Source organism: Falco cherrug, chromosome 3 (assembly GCF_023634085.1).
Source record: "Falco cherrug isolate bFalChe1 chromosome 3, bFalChe1.pri, whole genome shotgun sequence".
NCBI lineage: Eukaryota > Metazoa > Chordata > Aves > Falconiformes > Falconidae > Falco > Falco cherrug.
The window spans coordinates 75,789,104-75,809,047 of record NC_073699.1 but is presented as its reverse complement, the minus strand read 5'-3'; the positions used below and the strand labels follow the sequence as shown (position 1 = coordinate 75,809,047).

The 19,944-nt window shown below is 39.4% G+C and overlaps 1 protein-coding gene across 5 annotated transcripts; it reads right to left on the bottom strand.

Annotated features, from left to right (window-relative positions):
• Positions 1-2,330: 2,330 nt before the first annotated feature.
• BAG1 (BAG cochaperone 1) lies at positions 2,331-19,751 on the bottom strand. Of its 5 annotated transcripts, none has more exons than XR_008731382.1 (8): positions 19,634-19,751; positions 16,281-16,409; positions 16,059-16,141; positions 15,231-15,344; positions 14,631-14,738; positions 9,256-9,333; positions 5,615-5,677; positions 2,955-3,022 (listed from the first exon to the last, which is right to left on the bottom strand). XR_008731382.1 is itself a non-coding variant. In XM_055704963.1 (7 exons), the coding sequence occupies exons 1-7, from the start codon at positions 19,734-19,736 to the stop codon at positions 2,933-2,935; spliced, it is 690 nt and encodes a 229-aa protein (XP_055560938.1). In that variant the 5' UTR covers positions 19,737-19,751; the 3' UTR covers positions 2,331-2,932. The 5 variants fall into 5 exon arrangements, 3 of the variants coding, with proteins under 3 accessions (XP_055560938.1, XP_055560939.1, XP_055560940.1); XR_008731381.1 differs by lacking the exon at positions 2,955-3,022 and adding an exon at positions 14,329-14,467 and having other exon boundaries at positions 5,614-5,677; positions 9,256-9,321; XM_055704963.1 differs by lacking the exon at positions 9,256-9,333 and having other exon boundaries at positions 2,331-3,022.
• Positions 19,752-19,944: the final 193 nt, after the last annotated feature.

Here is a 19,944-nt window from a genome sequence, read left to right as displayed (position 1 = left end):
AAACGGGGCAAGGAAGCGTCTAATTCCACTTCCACGTTCGTCAAATGGCCAGAAGGCAAAGCAGAGGTGGGGGGGTGGGGGTGGGTGTAAACGCAGCCAGAGCAACACAGCAGCTGGAGGAAAACGATGGGGTAAGTGCAGCCATGAGCGCCTTTGACATGAGCAGGGCAAGCGGCTGGGGTGAGGAAATGATTCAGTCGCAAAGTATCACAGTACATCTAGAATACAGCATCAGTGAGAATGCAGATCTCAATCTTAAGCTGTATTAACGTTTACAAATACTGGATAATATGTTAAATCTCTTCTTCCTTCCCCTTTCTCCCACAGCTGTGGTCTGCTGCAATTTCGAAAAGCACAGGAGTTTGCTTTTACTGAAATTTAAGGCTATCATGAAAAAATGAAGTGTAGGACCCCCCTTTCCAAACCAAGTATAAAAGTCAATCAACTCCAGGTCTTAGATAACTCTAAACGCAACCATCCATTTTCCAAAGTGAATCAACACATTTTTGTATTTGGAAGACAGAAAATTTTATATTCCAAAAGCTTGTTTTCAATATACAGACTTATGTCCTAGAAACCAAATATTCCGATACCGTGAGTTACCACCATAAGGTAACTTCAGCTGAGGACACCCACCCTTTGCTGAATCCAGATGTGCTGGTGGGCGAGGTTCATCATCATTCTCTTTGCCTCAAAGTACCTGATTATCAAAAGATCTGCTGTGGAACATAGGAAAGTTAATCCACCTGGCTTTGAGACAGGCTGAGGATTTACTCACACAAGCACATCTCAAGAAGCAGCAGTTTCTGGGAAGGTGTGCTGGGAAGACGATGTCTGCCTATAGCCTTAGTGTTCTCATCCAAGAGAGAAAAATGCAAAGGAGCAGCAGAAACAGACACAGTCTTAGCCATGACCACAGCTCCCAATTCTCTTCATGGACACAAGATGATACTTAACAGACATGCACCTGTGAAAGTTCAGTACATTAGAGGACTTACATTTGAGAGGGTGAGGATCCTTTCCATTACAGGAAAGCAGGTAATTTTGCATTCCCTGAATTAAGCAACAATGTTGCTGGTGGTTTAAGAGTCAGATGAATCTGGTCTAGAAGCAGCACCAAGCTAGGTAGGGTTTCACAAAAATAGCTACAACCAACTCTTCCTCCTCCTAATCTTGACATGCTGGGGAAATGCAGCATGACCAGTCTAGTAGCCTAGGAAAAAATATCCACAGTCCCAGCAAACGTACCATTTCCTAATGTGATAGACAAGCTTCTTAGTTGAGACCTTGAAATCCTCCACAGATGCTGAGAAGCAAGTTACATATGGAAAAAATACAACCTTGAAGAAACAGGTTAATGGTAAAAAATACGGCAACTCCAATTTTGGTATAGTCAAAAGGCATGTTTAGAATAAAAGTGACTCTTTCTAATGCAGGGCTATCACTTCATTTGTTCAATGGCATTTTTCACTGAAGAAATGCTCCCCCAATTACAAACATCAAAGATAATACTTTAATAATAATACTTTAGATATTATTTAAGGTTTATAATTTATTAGAAGTTAACATCTTTTTGCACACATTTCCTATTTTTATCTTCAAAGGCAAGCTAATCTTAAAACAGTCACATATGGATAAAGGCTCACTACCTAAGGGACATTTCTAAACATCCTCAGCCTGACTCATTTGAGGAGAAAGAGGGGGTGTTTTCCTCCCCCAGAAACAGGTTCCTTGCCACTGCATAGACAGCTAACCTACTGATCGGAAGCATTAGTGAAAAAGCAACTCCCACTACAGGTACATTAGCTATGGGCTCTGACCAACAACTGCAAAGTTGGCTGCACCTGCTGACAGTCACCATCTCCTGCAAAAGCTTTTTTTCAGCTAACCGAGAAGGCTAAAGCATGGCACATATATGACTGCAAGAATCAGTCATAACCCTCAGACGCACAGCATTGCTAAAATAAAATTGTGTCACTTTGTAACATGTTATAAAAATTCACTGATTACCTTAACAGACTAGAAATAATCACTGCAATTTTCCATTAAATATAGCATCATGAACTCAGTTAAATCAGAAAAAAAAAAAAGTACAAAAGCCCTTTTGAAATAGCTCCCTAGTTATACTTTGCTTGAACTGAACCCTTGGTATATAAGCAGCATGAGTAATCTCGTTTCATTTCCCACTGTAACTCAAGACAGAACACAAACAATAAAAATAAGAATAATCTATAAAAAACACAGTACATCAGAAATCTATGTAAAAAACATAGGTCTGTATCAAGGAGCTCAGTAACAACTTAAAGCACCACTCAAAATTAGGTACCATACATGTTACAGTACATTCCATTTATTATGACAATTTAAGGCTAAAATAGGTACGACTCCCTTATAGTCAAGCTTTCTTATATTTATAAATGCATACAAACATTAAGTAGATACAAATGCGTATTTTTTTATTGCTCTGAACTGTCTACTAGAATGTTCGACTATCCCAGATGTCATCTCAGTTTGCCTTTTTCAATCAAGCTGAAGTCCTCTTACTATTGCAAGTTATGGCACTTGTACGATTATAAACCTTCTTTGATTTGAGCTGTAAATAAATGCAAAGACATATCAGACAAAACTGCCCATCACTGCAAACTTTATAACTTAGTTAACTAAACATTTGTCCATAAGATACGTAACAATTCACCACAAAGATTATTTCTGCCATTCTTCTGGAAGGATTTTCTTTTCAAAATAATAGATATAACCAAGCGGCTAACAAGACAATCAGCAAGAAATGACTGACTGGTACCAGTCTAACAGACTGGGCTTTAAAAAAACAAAACAAAACAAACAAAGGCTGAATACGTGCTCCAAAACAAAGAGCAAACTTTTCTTCTTGCTCATAGAGCAATTATGTTTCCTAATTATGTAGGGCAATGCCTTATTCTGCCAGTGCCAAATTCTTTGACTGTAGCTTGTCCATTTCTTGACCAATATTTCCTTCAATGGTATCACACTGGGCAAGAAAAACCTGAGAATAAGAAATAAACGAATGTTACTGGGGATGCAATTATAGCAATGGCAGATGCTTCCATAAGAACAGAAACTGCAGTTTCCATCATGAATTTGAAGAAGCCAACTCAACCACCACCTTCCAGTTCAGTTTTATAACAGCTTATTGATAATTTTGTTTACCCAGAATCCAACAGAAACATGATATTTGGTAAGGCAATAACATGGTTGCCCATCCTCACTGGTTCTGCTGCTGCAGTACTTTGAGTTGATCCAAAATTTATAAACGACAGTAAGGATCATAAAGGTTCAGACAAGTTAGTGCTTGAGTTTGGAACATGTCTTTTAAACTCCTTTCTAACACACATACTACTTCTGTAGCTGAGGGCGCAAGTGACAAACCTAATCAACCAAATCTAAAACAAGCTTTCGTTAAACCAAGGCCTCCTCTATTTCTCAGGACTACAGGCCAACACAAACCCTCACCTTTATCAGTAAGTAGCTGGTGTGCCTCAAAAGACAGAAGGCTCCTTTCTAAAAGGGACAGTCCACAGCACCATGAGCTTTCTTAGAACTTGCCCATGAGTTCTTACAAGTACAGCAATCCACACAAAGCAATTAAGAGCCAGCGGCCACTCGTCACTTTGCTTGTGCTGTACACGGCACAAAGCACCAGCACATTAAGCCAATAAATAGTTTTAGGCCAATTCCAACATATGTGAGTACACTGTAGTTTCTGAGAAGACTCTCCCACTACCTATTTATGGCTTGCACTCAAGTTTTGCTATGTCTGTGCTAGACTTTAACAGTCAAACCAGGTATTTAATGTTAAAATTACATTAAGAAATCTCCTTCCCTCTAGAGCAACATACTGTTGTGCCAAGTGAATATTTCTTAACCATCACAGTTTTTTCAATCACCTGTCTTCAACCAATCCCTTAAGCCAGGGGTCCTCAAACTGTTTAATCAGGGGGCCGGCACACAGATGCAGTGGCAGGCAGCCATCTGCGGCTGCTTGGTTTCCCCCCCAACCCCCGGCGGGGGGGTGTCTGTAAATACCAGGGGCCGGATTGAGGACCCTGCGGGGCTGTATCCAGCCCGCAGGCTGTAGTTTGAGGACCCCTGCCTTAAGCCATCATCACTTCTGTAAGGACTTGAGGGATGAAAAAGTCAAAGGTGGTAACAACTGCAGTTGCTGGCTGCAAGTGTTTCATGTCTGTCTCCCCATTCTGGAAAATACATGACTGCCAGCAACAGAAGGCAGTTAATGGCTCCCGCTCACTTTCATGGATACTTAGGAGCAATAAGCATAACTTGCCATCATTTTCTTGCTCTGGAAAAACAAATTGTTGTTAATTGCTCTAAAACCCCTTAAGATTTTTCTGCAGTCCTCTACAGGTTCATAACCTACAGTTGCAGAACACTGTGCCTATAAAAGCACATCAATAACTCTGATTCTGCTCCACAGAAACTGTTTTATGCTTTAACAGCAGTTCTTATACAAAGCCCCTATTTACGCAATAACTTCACCCAAGAGTGCAGCTCTAGTACCTTGCCATGAGGTTTATAGCCATACCTCTATTAAAGAGTTTTGCTGCTTTGGTTAGACACGTGGAATCAAGAGCATGTTCAGAGCTCCACACCACATAGCTATGCCAGCAAGCGTCTTTATTTCAATTTGCATTATCTGAACTTACCTCTATAACTGAGTATAAGTGCTTTGTCCCTAAAGCTGTAACACAAACCATTTCTACTATGAAGTACTTCTTGGTAGGGCTTCCTCTAAAATAGATGGCTATTTCAAAAAATTTGGGTAATGGTAACAGAAAGTTTTTAATAGGGTCACAGTAAAAGACAAAACCTTTCAACTCTAAACATGAATGCAACGTACTTTCACAAACAATTTTCAGATAGAGTCTAACCTGCGACTGAAGCTAGCATAATACAAATAAACCCAGTAATATGAGTAGCATTACCATTCATTTATGGAAGTTTGACGTGGGGGGGGACAATGCCAACACAGGATGAGTTCCAATATTTATTAACAAACCTTCAGCTCAAGGTCTCTAAGGAAACAATGCCTAGGAATTTAGAAGCATCATACAATAGCAAAGCAATTAAAAAACCTACCCCTCAGTACAACTGCTCTCCTGTACAGATTTTACTTCAGAGACTTACTCTCTGTAGAAAATTGGTACATTGCAATGGAAGCTAAAATTTCCCAAAGAACACCTCTAGCAAGATCCAGCAGGAGTCAGTTGAATGCATCCTTGTGCCCAGACCTCATTCTTTATCCCAGTCCTCCAAGATACAGGAAAAGAGGAATGATCCTGTTTTCTTTGCAAGTGAGCAGAATTACAACTTCAGGCAGCCATAAGGCCAAATGCTAGTATAAATTACAAACATCTGAAAATAGCATGAACCACAAAAATCTGTATTTTTGTATGCTGTTTTATAAAGCTATCAAATACCTCCCAAAGAGAGGTCATAAGATATACCAATGTAAGAGCAAACACTAGCAAAATCTAAGCTCCAAATATCCTCATTTTCACAAACCCTTGCTACACAAGCGCTCAGCGTCAACGGGAAACAAAAATAACCCCAAACTCACCTGAACTCTTTTCACCAACCCTTTCTTTTTCAGTTTGCAATCACTGAAATTCTCTGGCAGATTCTGCAGTAAAATAAACAAACAAGTTGATGCAGCTTAATGTTGAAATTATATTAAATTACAGCAAAAACTGAATGTATCAAAGAATCCTCTGAACAGGCATCATGAAAATGCCATGCCTTCTCAGTAAGGATGATTACATGAGAAAGAATTTAAAAGAAAAAGTCATAAATTCACAAAGTCAGGGATGCGGCATGCTGATTGCAAAGAACTGAGCTAGCAAATTTACCATGGTCTTTAGGTAACATACAGCAATAGACTACATACACTGCTTTTGTCTGCTGTGGTGTACATCAATTGTTCTGCTGCACTTTAGGGTTTTTTTCAGCAACTGTAAGATTAAATATTTTACATGAACACATTAACTCAATCACCTGCCATCATTAGGATGTATCATCAGTAATGCAGGCATTGCCAGTCTGAGCTGTACATCTCATCTTCTCTGCAATCTACTCATGGAATACAACACGTGTTAAGTGTCACATGCTGACAGCTTTTCATTTAATTCAAACTGCATCATTTTCTGTACTCCTACAACCCAACATATTCATGTAAGTTATCTCAGCAAACGTTATATGCTTTGTCCTTTGTGAGCTATGTGAAATCCAGGTGTCGGTGGGGAATAGTGCTCAGGTTTATGATGTTTTTTTGAAACAGGTAAAACACCTGTACAGATGACTATTATTATATAAAGTTTATGCAAGTATTCTTAGAAACACTGTGCTCTCACTGCTGAAGATGCAGAAAAATCTTGGGAGTTTCTCACTGGTATAGCTTTTATTTTCCACCCTAACTCCATATCAAGAATAGTGGTTTCCCTATAATACTCTGTTTCAACTAAAATGCAAAGCCTCACTGGGAGATTTAGATATATAATCTCTTACAACAATTGAAAAATAAAGGTGCTCTTTTCTTTTAGTGTCCAGCCAAACACAGGTTTTGTATATAACCTAATACAGGAGACAGAAATATATAAGCCTTCACACCAAAGCAGCAGCCCATCATGGAAAGTGAAACTATAGGCATCACTGAGATCAAGATCCCAGTAAGTTCAGGGATCACACAGCTCCAGTATTTGTGCAGTAATCAGCACACTGTAAGTGATAACAAAAAAATAATCACCAGGCTTAGCATGCTTTTCCAGAACCATGGGTGAGGAGAAAATGAGCACATTCCAGAGTCAGCTAGAACACATTCTTACATTTCTAAAGGCAATCAAAAGAGGCTTCAGGGCCTGGGGATGGTTGGCAAGGGAATCTGCAGCTAGTGGGGCTCATTGACAGAGCTTTAAACTAGACTTGAAGCAGGAGGGAGATAATATCAAGCTTGTGCCTGACAAGCTGTGGGACAGCATGCCAAGGTCAGAGGGATGGATGCTAGCAAGGGCCCTCACCCTGCTGCTCTGAGACATGCTGGATACACTGGAGCACACCTCAAGTCTTATGGAGATGAGCGAGGGGCTCCTGACGAAAGAGGAGCCAAAAGGGAACACCAGTGAAATACCTCAAAGGAATTAAGGTGTGTTCCTCTAAACACGTGACACAGCCAACAGCCCAGCTGAAGTGCCTCTGCACCAATGCACACAGCACGGGCAACAGCAGGAGTTGGAAGCCACCATGCTGCTAGAAAGCTATGACCTAGTTGTCATTACTGAAACTTGGTGGGACAAATTCTATGACTGACATGCAGCTATTGATGGCTACAGGCTGTTTCAGATTTTAAATCCCTCTCACTCTTAGACTCAGCTGGAAGAAGGAATGTACAACGCTGCTTCTCGTCTCCTAGGACTGTATGGAAGCTGGAAGTGGGAGTAACTACTACCACACTAACCTCTTCCCAGAGTCAGGTTTTTCAGTTTGTTAGTTTGCTTTGGAAGATGGGTTAAGAGAAAGAAACTTCTGTTCCTGTAGTTCCAGATTCCATTTCTGTTGCTCCAGTACCAGTATTCCCAAAGGCCAGCATTGTTAAGCTGGATAAAACTCATATAAACTTTTATCCCTTCTCTTCCAGACCAGAAAAGGTATTTCCCTTGCAGAGCACTTTTATGTCAGACTGCACCTCCTGAAACAGAACCAGAAACTGGACGTATTTCTTTCAGGTGGAAAAATCACCATCACCATGAGGGACACAAGAGAGGTCAGTACGCAGATTAAGGAACTCTTCAGTTGGTACTAAGATGCACTCCACCACCTAACTATCCTTTCCAAATTCTCTTATTTTGTGAAAAAGAGGAGGAGCTCTGAAAGGAAGTTACCAGGTTAATGCCAGGAATCCGTCAGGCACAATGCAAATTCTCCTACAGGAGCCTGTTCTACACTAGTCACTTCATTCATTTATGTAACGTCACCTTACTTCCATGGATTTACAGCACAGGACAGGTTCAGAAGCTGTTACTACTTTTTCAGCGATGGTCTGCCTAAAAACCTAGGTGTCCATTTTCCAAAGCACAGCTTTTTAAAACTGTCCATTTGGAAGCTACTTTGCTCTTTATGAAGCGTATTTTACAGTACCATGGACTGCAATAAGCTCTTGCTCACGGTAGCATGCCTGTCTCCTCCCAGGAAGTAGGACACTGAAAACGTTGTTGTGTGTTTTTCTGTCCAAATATATAACAAAACAATTGAGAAGCTAGTTTAAAGCTGTGGGTGAATTCTCTTCAAACACCAGCTCTAGTCCACAAATAAAAATGGCAGTCTTGAAAGTATTTAGTTTTCACAGGGAAAAAGTTTAAAAAATATTATAAAGTTATATGAACTGCTGTAAGAGAGCTTAGACATAGGACCCTGTAACCACATCAGAAAACATTCCCGGTTTTCCCTTGGATTTTTAACAACACAATTCACTTTTTAAAATGAACAAAATATGACAAGAAATGTTTAACATAAAGAGTATTTGATGCATACTATTTTGACTCCACATATGTAATAGCCTGAACGAACAAAGATCAGTTAGGTCTAATTATTAATGGCTGATTCTCACCAGAAAATGAAAATGTTATCTCACTGTCAAGGAAATTCTTCTATGCCTTGAAGTTTTCCATGACTTGGAATTTCTTAATAATCAAATTAAAAATGAAATTATGTACTAGCTCAGTTACACTGCGCATCTCCCTTTGCTTATTTCACACTGTATTTTCTGAAAGACATTCTCACCTACACAAGTATTCCTACCAATCCGAAACAGCAAATTAACAGTTTTTTATTGTCAGAATAGGCCTAAATTAACTTTCAATAGCAGACTGGGAACTCCAGCTAGGCTTACCATACACAGTCTGCTTCTAAAACAGATATTGGTAACTGGACTAAACTTTGAAATCTGAGTTCAGACTATTTCTAATTTTGACAACATTTTTCAAAACTGTTCTTTATAATTACATCTGTGCATAAAAACTCCTGTTTGCTTGCACACCCTCGTAACTGCGGGTTTTTTTAAATCACACCTTGTAATCCCCTTGACAGAGACATAGAGTTGGAAGGCCTAAATATACTAACTTACCAAGCTGCTTAAAAGATGTTTTGCAATCAAATTAGTAATGTTCACAAATCTTAACATAAAATTAAATCTCACAGTCTCTGTTTTACCTTAGTCAGCTTACGTCTCCTCTCCAGGAATACGTTGTCCAACTATTCAGGGTTTAACAGGTGAAGCTGGCAATAAACCTTAAGTCACAATAACATTTCCAAATTTAATGAAAATCACAGGTAATTAAAGAAGGAGTAGCTTAAGCCTAAGCAGTGCTTATGCAAAATTCTTGCCAAATCTACATTTTGGTGCTAGCACTGCTTGCAGAGCAGTATTTGGATTAGTATATGGCTTTCTACTGCACAGCATATTCTTACATTTATAGCAGGTCTCCTCTTTGCATTGCACTTCCTCTGTGACCAACCCCTGCTCAAGTCTCACAGTCATTGGTCTATATGGTCTTAAACTGTCAGAAATGACTGCAGTGCTGGCTTCACCCCAGCAACTCCTGTAGAACTCCTGGGCACAGGTTCCTTATCCTCCCGCCATCCACCCAGAAACAGAGCCCAAGTCTTCCTGTTACCAGTGGCTATATCCCACCCCACAACCCCAAACTCAGAGTTGCTTAACCGTATCTCTTGAAGAGTTCTCACCCTGCAGATACACAGATGTTCTTTTGTATCCACAACACTCATACTTTATACAAGAATTCCTTAAAAGCAATCGCTGTTTACACAGTGATAAATTTGTGTATTTTCCTGCCTCTAGATCCTCTCTATTCTTGAGTGTTCTTTCAACTACAAACCCAGCACCCCTCTCTCCTGATCACTGCTTATGAAATACAGACTCTCTTGCATTTCTTCCCATCTCCCAGCTGATCTCCTAATAAACCCGCCTCCCTCTGCCATAGAACATCACCTCCAGCTCTTCTCAAGCTTCATGTGTTTTGGAAGTGGTTCCAATAACAATTTTTAAGCTTAGGGTTCCCACCACATCTTTGTTCTCCTCTGGTTATTTCCTAAACCATAGACCCCAATAGGTAGTATCTGATGCCTGAATCCACTTTATAGCAGTGTAGTTAGTTAATAAACAAAACAAATGCTAGCCAAATTAATTATGACTATTTTATCAGAACCAAAGGGACATCATATTTAAAAGAGACAATCTCCTATACTAGCAGTCACTAGCAATAATAGCTAGAAAAATTCGTAGTTTGTTATCAAATTACTTAAAATAAAAATGACTCTGCTACACACATGCCACCAATGCTAATGGGTTGAAAAAAGTATTTTTTGGTGGTACTCCATCCATCTAACAAGACAATTTTTCATTATTTTCTTTTATAAATCAAGAAAATATAGTATTTTTGTGTGCAGTTTTACTGACTATCAGCCCTTCACTTTTTTTAAACTTATTGTTAAATAAATTGGTAAATTAGGTAAGCACATTACATTGACACTGAGTCTTCTTCACCTAAGTAGACAACTGAGCAGTTTCTTTAAAAGCAGCTATTAAACAGCAGCATTTGTCAACGGCTTTTCTGAATGCAGAAGCTGTAACTAAGCATTCTACTCTCACTGAGGTATGACAGCATTTTTGTGCTCCATGTGCTTTAGAAAAATTTTCCCCCAAAACTTTGACTTCATGGTTATGATTCATATTTAAGATGTGATGTAAGAATCACAATTAACAAATGCTTATCGAATGCTTATTTATCCAGGTAAATTCAAAAGGTTTAGTAGTAAGTTCTCATGTTATTCTAAGTAGCAAAACTTCCCAGAAGCCTGGGAAATGTTTGTTACAGACACAGTAAGGTGTTTTTTTTCCATAATAATTACTGTAATCCTTGAAATGTTAATTTGGTATGGACTTACCAGATGACAAGTATAGCAGGGGCAAGGAGACAGTGAAAAAAGCTTCATCCGAACAGTATAGTAATTTAAATAACTTTTACAGAGAATTATAACCAAAAAAAAACCCCACAAGAAAGGAAGATGGGCCATCAGAACTTAATTATGAGTCAGTCATGTTATCAGTGTCCTCAGTACTGATACATGCAATTTGACAGATGTTTTTTTCATGAGTCTATATAAACAAAATCAATGACTGGTATCTCAGAAGACAAAGGGTTTCTTTCAGTTGTTCGTACAATCTGTTCTCCGCAATATTGTCTTCCTAGATTACAAGCATGCCGTTTAATAAGAAATCATTATGAGAACAAAGTAACCTCTCAGACTGCAATACTGGTGACAGACTTCATGTAAATTAAAGCAGGCTCACAATAAGTAGTGTCATGACTGTGAATTTAAATTTCCTACTGATCTCAGAAAAGCTTTACTTCTTTTTTCTTGAAAAACCCTTCAGTTATTTACAAAATTATGCCAGTTGATCAAGTCAAGGATCTTCTCTGTTCTGCTCACTGAGATTTGTAACAAATAATGTACTTTGACTCCTGGACCAAATGGTTTAATTGCTGAAATAAATGGCATTTCTGGTGATGCACACAGACAAATCTTCGAATGCTCAACAAGACCAAATCTGTATCTCTCCTGAAGGAAACTTCAAAGGTCTGTGGCTTATGGGAATGTCCAGCTGCGTCATAGCATTCAAAAATCTGTAAGATGCTCGTAAGATCCCTCCACCCTTCCTGCTGTGGAAGCAGTAGCTACTTAAACACATTTAACGTTAAAATGTTTAAGTTACAGTTAACTCTACCCAAACTCATCCCTTCAAGACATTCCTTTCACACCTCTGGCAGTGACAACACTGCATTTTTTTCTCCCACCCCAACACTGCATGACTACCAAGCTACTTCTCCATTTCCCAAATGACTTCTTTTAAATACACAGTTGTTGAACACAGTCTAGTAAAAATGAGTATTAGTTCCAAACTCAGCTCCTCTAATTAACGAGCTTGTCTGGTAACAGTAAGAGGGTGACACCCCTAGAACAGATAGAAAACAACATGCAGGCTTCGTCACCCTTAGCTCTCTATAACCATACAAATCTCATTTTGGATCAAGCCAGATGTTTTTGATTGAACCAAACAATGTATGACAGCCAAGACACCTTAAAGAGTTTTCACAACCATTCCGCCAAAGAAACAAACTGGAACATTTATAGTGTGAGTTTGCCAGTTTCACTTTTACAGTGCATCCATTCTGTCTCTGGCTCGCTCAGTTCCGCGCCCCCCCCCCCCCCCCCCTTATCTCTTTTTAACATTCTTTTGGTTGAATCAACAGCATATCTATATGGTTAACAGCGTTTAAGAGATTTGTCAGAACTTGCCTTTTACTTGGCTAACAAAAAAGAATACTAAATACTGTATAAAACAGTTCTGAGATACAGATAAAATACTCTCTGGAAGCTTTATGCTTTCCTGCTTTGCATTTCTATTTACCTTTTTTTACTTCAGTGGAACCCATTTAATGTGCATATACATACCTCATTACTCTTCTGTGTTGCTACCTCTATGTATTGCACAACTACAGTACAGCTATGTAGTACCTCAGGAAGTTGGTGGCCTGTTCATCTGATCTGGTGTAATACCAAGACACTGAACAGCTAGATTCCACTCAACTACATGTATTTCATCTGCAAGATTTCACAGAAATCTCACAGAAGTTCAGTTTTTATGACAAAATCCACAGCCACCTTTGTATATTAACACAAATAAATATGGACTTTGGTATGTGTAACAATTTCAATCATTCGTAATACAAATCCTCACTTATTTCTTGCTAAAAAAAAAATGAACTGAGGCTTGTCCATGTCATAGGCTCTTATACAACAAAGTAAAAAACTATTAAAAATATTAAAATATACTAATTATAATTACTTTTAGCTTTGGCAGCTCCAGTTCCAGAAGAGACAAAACTGAGACACAGGGAATCCATTATTTCCTAAATCTAAACGTGAAGTCACTAGGCTATAAGCCTTCTAAAATCTTGTACTAAATCTGAAAGTCCTTTGTCCAGTACTATTTAGAGTATTTTGGATAAGGAGGTAGATAATAGCACATTTTCTGTTTAAGCCATGCAAAAAGTACCAGAATCAAGTTAACTTGGGAAATTCAGTTTGGATTAATTAGGAAGCAGTGAAAGGGTTTTTCAAGTACTGACTTTTTTCTCAATAGGACAGATTCAGAAATTGAAGGGATCAGAAATAAGCTTTAATCCCATCCAATTTAAACAGTTGTCACCTCTGCTATTTTCATGGCAACAGATTGTAAATCTGCCACTTCAAACAGGAAATCAGTTATACAAAGTCTGTATGTCTAACAGGATTCAAGAACTGTCAGCAAAGTATTTTCCTCTATGTGAGGCAGAAAAGGAAAGAGAATTTTTGAGACTTCAAAATACTTAGCATATTACAATTAAAAATAGTATTTTAAGAACTGTTGGCTATAACAAACAGCAAAGGCTAGTTTACCATTAAAGGTGTACAATATGAAAGGAGGAAAAATAAGTTAATGAGCTTCCACCATTCTTAGGAACACATCCGTATCATATAGCATCTGACGATGGCCAATTCAAATTATTCCTCTTTGATTTAGTCTGCAGCTGAACTTCAAAGTGTCCATCAAGTAAACTACATTTGGTTTACCAATTACAGGCATTTGCATGAAATATTTCTGAAACAATCCCACAAAGGGTCACTGTACAAAGGAGTAGACCCAAAGACATCACTACCACAGAAAAGCAGCATTTTTCCTTCAGAGCAGGATATTATGACCTAATTACATAACAAAAGTTTACAGAGAATAACCAGCAGAGAAACAGAATAAGGACATACCCTAGTTGCCACAATCTTCTATCTCTACACAAAGTCCCTTATCCTCACCTAGCTTTCAGCTACTACATGATATAGGAAGATATATATTGCACTCTGGAAATACGCTGCAAGGTTATGATCCATTAATGACTGTGAAGCACTTGGATATACCCCAGTACATTCCAATGAAAGAATCCAGTCCTCAATCTGCAAGCATCTCAAGTAAAAGTACTGTCAGTCCACATACGACTGACCAGAAAATTCTTCAGTCTTCGGGACCTCCTTGTTCCTACGTGATATAGAATACAAAGTGTATCTGTTGTTTTGGGGTGTTTTTTTCAGACCTTTATTGTTACCATGAAGTTTAACATGAAAGTTTGCCAAGACAAACTAAAAGGGTAAAACTTGAGTAAAGGATACCCATTTCATGTAGTCTTAACAAGCTGCTGCCCCAAAATGAAGCTCTTCTGTGGAATGGGGAAGCATACACAGGCATTAATGTCACCATTTAGAAATAGATGCTGCCAAGTAGTCTTTTGGAGACATACAGGGGCAAGAGCTGGATATTAAAGAAAAAATGAGCAAACCAATTAACTAATTTTCAAAGCTAAAACAATTTTTTTAGTATTTTAAAATATCAAATAAATTACAAGCAAGTACATTCTTAACAGTAGGTTTGGTCTCTATTGCAATTTGACAGTCTTCTGAGGTTATTTACTTACCATAGCATCAATCTGTTCCAGGATCTTCATGAACTGCTCTGCAGTTCCTTTTATCCTCTTGTCCAGCTGTTTTAGTGCTTCTACTTGGAGATCCTTTGCTAAAAATCCCTGAGGAGGAAAAACAGAGGGAAGGAAAATCAAAATTATTCCATAACTTATAGAATATCCAGCTAAGAAAATGCATCAATGCACCACAGCAGGAAACACCTTCTACTATTTCTGTAGTTTCAAATATGATAGGGACTAGTCTCAATCTGTAATCTATCATTCCTTGAAATGCTAAATATAAGCTCTGCTAGGTTTACTTAAAAGATTAAACAGACATTAGACTTTGAGAGAACTCTTTATGCTTTTCCAGATCTAAATGTTAATTTATCCAATATGCAACAATATTTATCTTTTTCCAAACAGTGCCATGTCTCTATCTAGCAAACTCACAAGCAGCATTTGAAATTCAGTAAGAATTTTACAGGACCTTTGGACAGTTAGGAGGGGCAGCCTATTATGGACTGCTCAAAAGCTTTACACAGTACTTTTTAAAAATACTTATACCTACAAAATTGTTTCACAAAGATATAAAATGATACAAAACCAGCATACCTTCTGGATACTTGTGAACTCTTTATTAACTTCCTCTAACTTATTAGCTATTTGCTCCACTGACTTCTCCAAATCTTTTAACTTCTTTACTTCAGCCTCTTCTTCTGGACTATTCTGTGTATTCAAAATTACAACATTCACAACTATGGAACAAACAGAGACACTATGCAGCTAAAAAGCAGCAACAGTGCTAATAGTCATAAAGCTTCTGCTGATTAAAAATATGTATTAACCTTGTTTTCTTTCCATATTTTAATACCTATCAAATAAGCTTCTTCCAAAGTTTAATTACAAATATAATCAAAGCAGCAACATATATAAACACATTAAATGATACAAATTTGAAAGGAAAAAGGAAAAGTGCGAACTTCTTTTTGTTAACTTATCACCTTTAAAGTAAGGGTAACAATTTATATCATGAGATACTACCTTGTCCTCTACTTGGCAAAAGCAGCCACAAGTCATTTCACCAGAAATTACCCAGCAGACTCAGTAGCTACAGATATTTTTATTTTTCTTTTAAACTAGAAAAATAAGATGAGCAGATAAGGTCATCAGTGCACAGAAGGTTCATGAGTACTGACAAGCAACAGATTAGGCAGAAATTTGTCAATAATGTAAGGCAGAAGTCAGTCAATAATGGAATTTCAGAAATGTACAAGCTGCCAAGTTATTCACACCACAACATGAGACTGAACTCAACTCTGTGGGTAGGTATACAAGATTAGATTTATGCTGTAACTTGTTTCTGTGTTCAGTAGCTGAAGCACTGACAGAAATTACAATAATTTAAGGGGGGGGAAAAAAACGGTCAAAGGCAACACTTACCCTTTTCCCAATCAACATGACTTTGCAACCATTTTTAATACCAAGTGCCGACAATGGTTGTTCCAGTTCTTTCAGAGACTTCCCTAAATGGAAGAGGAAAAAAAACAGTTAAAATATAGTTAGCAGCCTAAGTGTCTTTTTGAAGACATTGAAAGCATGGACACATGAAAGTGACTAAAAGTAAAGGTATCATCATCAATCATTGATAGATTTATACATTACCTTTGTATATCAGTTTCTGAAAAGGAACTGGAACCCCAGTGACTTGTTCAATAAGTACAGCCATGTCTTGTAGTGTAGGTTCACTATCTTCCTGTTGAGAAGCAACCCGAATACTGTGTTTTTCATTACCTAAGAAGAAACAGAGTAACAGTAATACTTATTTTTACCTAGAAAATATTACAGGGAATCTGTTTTTAATATTTATTTCTGCAGAAGTTCTCAAATCACTGATTCTCACATACAATAATAATTACCAATCAAAGGATTCTATTGCATGTCTTTCCTCTTGAAGTGACTTACCTCAGCTAAAAATTTACATTCTAATAACCCGAAATGTTTAATCAGGTGAATTCTACTGGCATAATGCTCCTGCTAAGTATTATTCCCCACCTTTTAAGAGTGTAGATGGTGTCGACATCCCACGAGCTAAAGCATGAAAGTCACACCTTTCTGATGTATTCCATTTCCCACTTGAAGGAACTTTAAATGGCACAAGTCTTGGGGAATCTGAGACAATTTATCACTTCCTTTGCTTCCTACTCCTCATAAATGAGAAGCAAGGTATCAATGCCTAACCTCTCTCCCCTCCACCAGCCACCCAAGAGAATTCTCACAATCCAAAAATTATTATTTCTCCCCATAATACATATGCAGCCTGAACCACTTTAAGAAGCCTCAGCCTCTATGACACCTTTCACTTATGGGACATCCTATTCAAAGTCCCTGTGAATACTTGCATTCAAACAGCAGGAAGTTTTTAGAAAAAAGGAGTATGTCTGTGAAACTGCTTTACAATAGACCCTTTTCTATAACCTTCTGCTCCCACACACTTAAGGCTTGTCAATCTGAAAGCACCCACAGGAACCAGCCACCACTGGCTCAAGGGAAATCAAGACAGGCATTTTTACTGTGCAAGAAGAGAGAAGTCCTTAACAAACACCAGAAATAAAACTATTATCATTAAGTGTGTGTATCTTTTACGAAGAAGAGCACTAGAAATATAAATTTTAAAATGTTCCAGCTGCCTAGAGTCACATGACAAACTTGCAAGCTCCAACAATATTTCTTAATTCCAAAATTATTTTATGCTCAAAATCACATCATACAAACTCTCCCCCAAGCAATTTCCATAAACGGACTTTCTTCCCAATCTGTGGTTTCTCTGTTTGTTTGTTTGTTTTGGGGCTGGGGTGTTAAGTCCTAACCTCAATATATTTCAAAAGGCTGTTTTGATATATATAACTGCTTTGTGTAAAGGCTGTGCCTGTCAGCAGTTAGAAAGAAAAAAGAAACGAACAGCTAATGAGAAAGAGAACAGCTGAAGTTTGCCTAGCAATAGAAACAGTTTTAATTCCAAATTAAGAGTACCACTTTGGGCAGACTGTAATAAAATATTAGTGTAAATTCACAGCAGAGTGAAATCACCATGAAATATATCTCATGGATTAGAACTGGTATTATCAGTTTGCTTCAGTAAATAACAATACTAATTTAAAGCAACCACCAGTACGAAATTCCAAAATATTTAAAAAAACAAAAAGCCTAAACACTTATAAAAAACAGGTCTATACAATTTCTTGCAGATTGTCAGGTAATATATGTGGGTCTGCTACTATTCTCTTTCTTAACCCTTATTAGCATCTTTCCCCACTTTCACTCATGCATGCAAAATTTTAATAAAATGTTTGCGCTAAGTAGTCAACTAGCATCTGACAACAGATAAAAATTGGACAGCTTAAGTCCAAGATGAGCAATGCCTTTTATTCGCTATTTATTGATGTCAAAGTAATTACCAGACAAGAAAATAACTGGAAAGATAAAAATATTCTCACATAAGAAGACTCTTGGCAAACAGCAAGATGTTGGAATTATAAATATTTTAGTATCGTTAAGCTATTGTCATCTTTGCAAACGAAAACCCCTCAAATCAAATAGAGCTTTCTGAGGGCATCAATGAGCACAAGTCATGAAGATACAAACAGATTATTCCATAAAGTTCCTACCAAATACTCTTAGATAAAGCTGCCAGGTGATAAAGGAAACATTTTCACAAAATAATATAACAGTTTGAAAGCACAAACGAGCAAGCAGAAATAAACAAGCTCTAAAGATGGAAAGAATGTCACCAACATAGTGCAAAAGGAAGAGGAGCAGAATTTATTATTGAATAATTTTAAAAATAATCGTTAAAAATTAACAAGCTTTGTTAACAAAAATCAGCTGATTAATATCTTCCCGATTTAATACCTTACTATCCTCATTACTCCTACTACCTCACCTAGATCCACTTCATCAAAATTTAATAACGTTATTTCCCATCTTATTTTTAAAAACTACGGAGTCCAGGCTATTCTTACCTCTTTGCAGTAACTTCTTCTATTTATTTGCAGATTTAACCACATCTTCCCTTCCACCTTCTTCTCCCTCCTCCTATTTCTCTTCCCGAGGAAAAAAAGATCAACCATACCAGCTGGCCTTTGAATAACCAGTTTCATCAGGTCAGCATTCAACTGTCATACTGAAGAAACCACCAGTACCCCTTGCAAGCTGGCATCTCACCAGCGACAAACATTCAAGCTTATTCAACAAGCAAGAAGGCAGCCCACTGGGTAGCACATGCTTTTAGCCTACAGTGCCGACTTTAGTGATATATTTCATCTAAATGAGGATTACTACCAAAAGAGTGACTTCTGCTCCATGCTCTCTGGCATGGACAGCCTTGTTAACTGTTCCCATCATCTCCTTACAGCAGATCTACCCCCGTTTAATCATCTTGTTGATACAGAAAAAGCTTTTTTTTCTTTTTTCCTTCTGTTGGAACCGCTTAAGTGATCCAGCTTGAGGGAGGCGGCGACACGTGGCCAGAACACGTGTAACGTTACGGTAGCAGCCGGGATCGAGACCAGGCAAAGCGGAGGACGAGCCGTGACCCGCTGAGGCCGAGGCAGGCCGGGCCGCTGGCCCAGCAAGGCCCGGGACGCTGCCGCCACCCAACCGACAGCCCCGGCCCCGCCATTTGCTGTCTCCTCGAGGCCTTGCGGAGCTGCAGCCGCGGGCGCCCCGGCACCAAAGGCCGCCACACGCCCACCTGCCCCACCACTTCGGGCCGCCGCCGTCCGCGCGTTTCCCGCTTACCCCGGCACCAGCGGCAGCCACGGGCCCGCCCGCCCTGCAGCGCCGAGCTACCGCCAACGGCCGGACCCAGGCTCACGGGGAGCGCGGCCGGCAGGGACGGGCGAGCCCCGGGGCCAAACCCGCACAGCCCCGCCGGCGGCCGAGACACCTGGTGAGATGTAGCGGGCCGCGCTCGCCTCGGCAGCGGCTGGAGGTGCCCTCCCCCAGGCGGCTCTTACTGTAAGTGACGGTGACGGTAACCGGGGCTCCTGGCGCCGCCATCTCACCCCGCCACAAGGAAACGGTTCTGCCGGCGCTTCCCGGGGCGCGCCGGTAGCGCATCACTTCCGCCTTAGGCCCCGCCCCGCCAGACGGGAAGGGGTGGGGCAAGGGGAGCGTGACGCCCGCGGGCGGGGCGGGGCCGTTTGCCGGCCTCACCGGCGGCGACAGCCGCCCTCTTTGTAATTAACGAGAGGAAACAATTAAGCGCCTCAGACCCAGGAGCAGAGACGGCCGCTTCCCCCGTTACCCTCCGCCCCCGGCCGGCTGG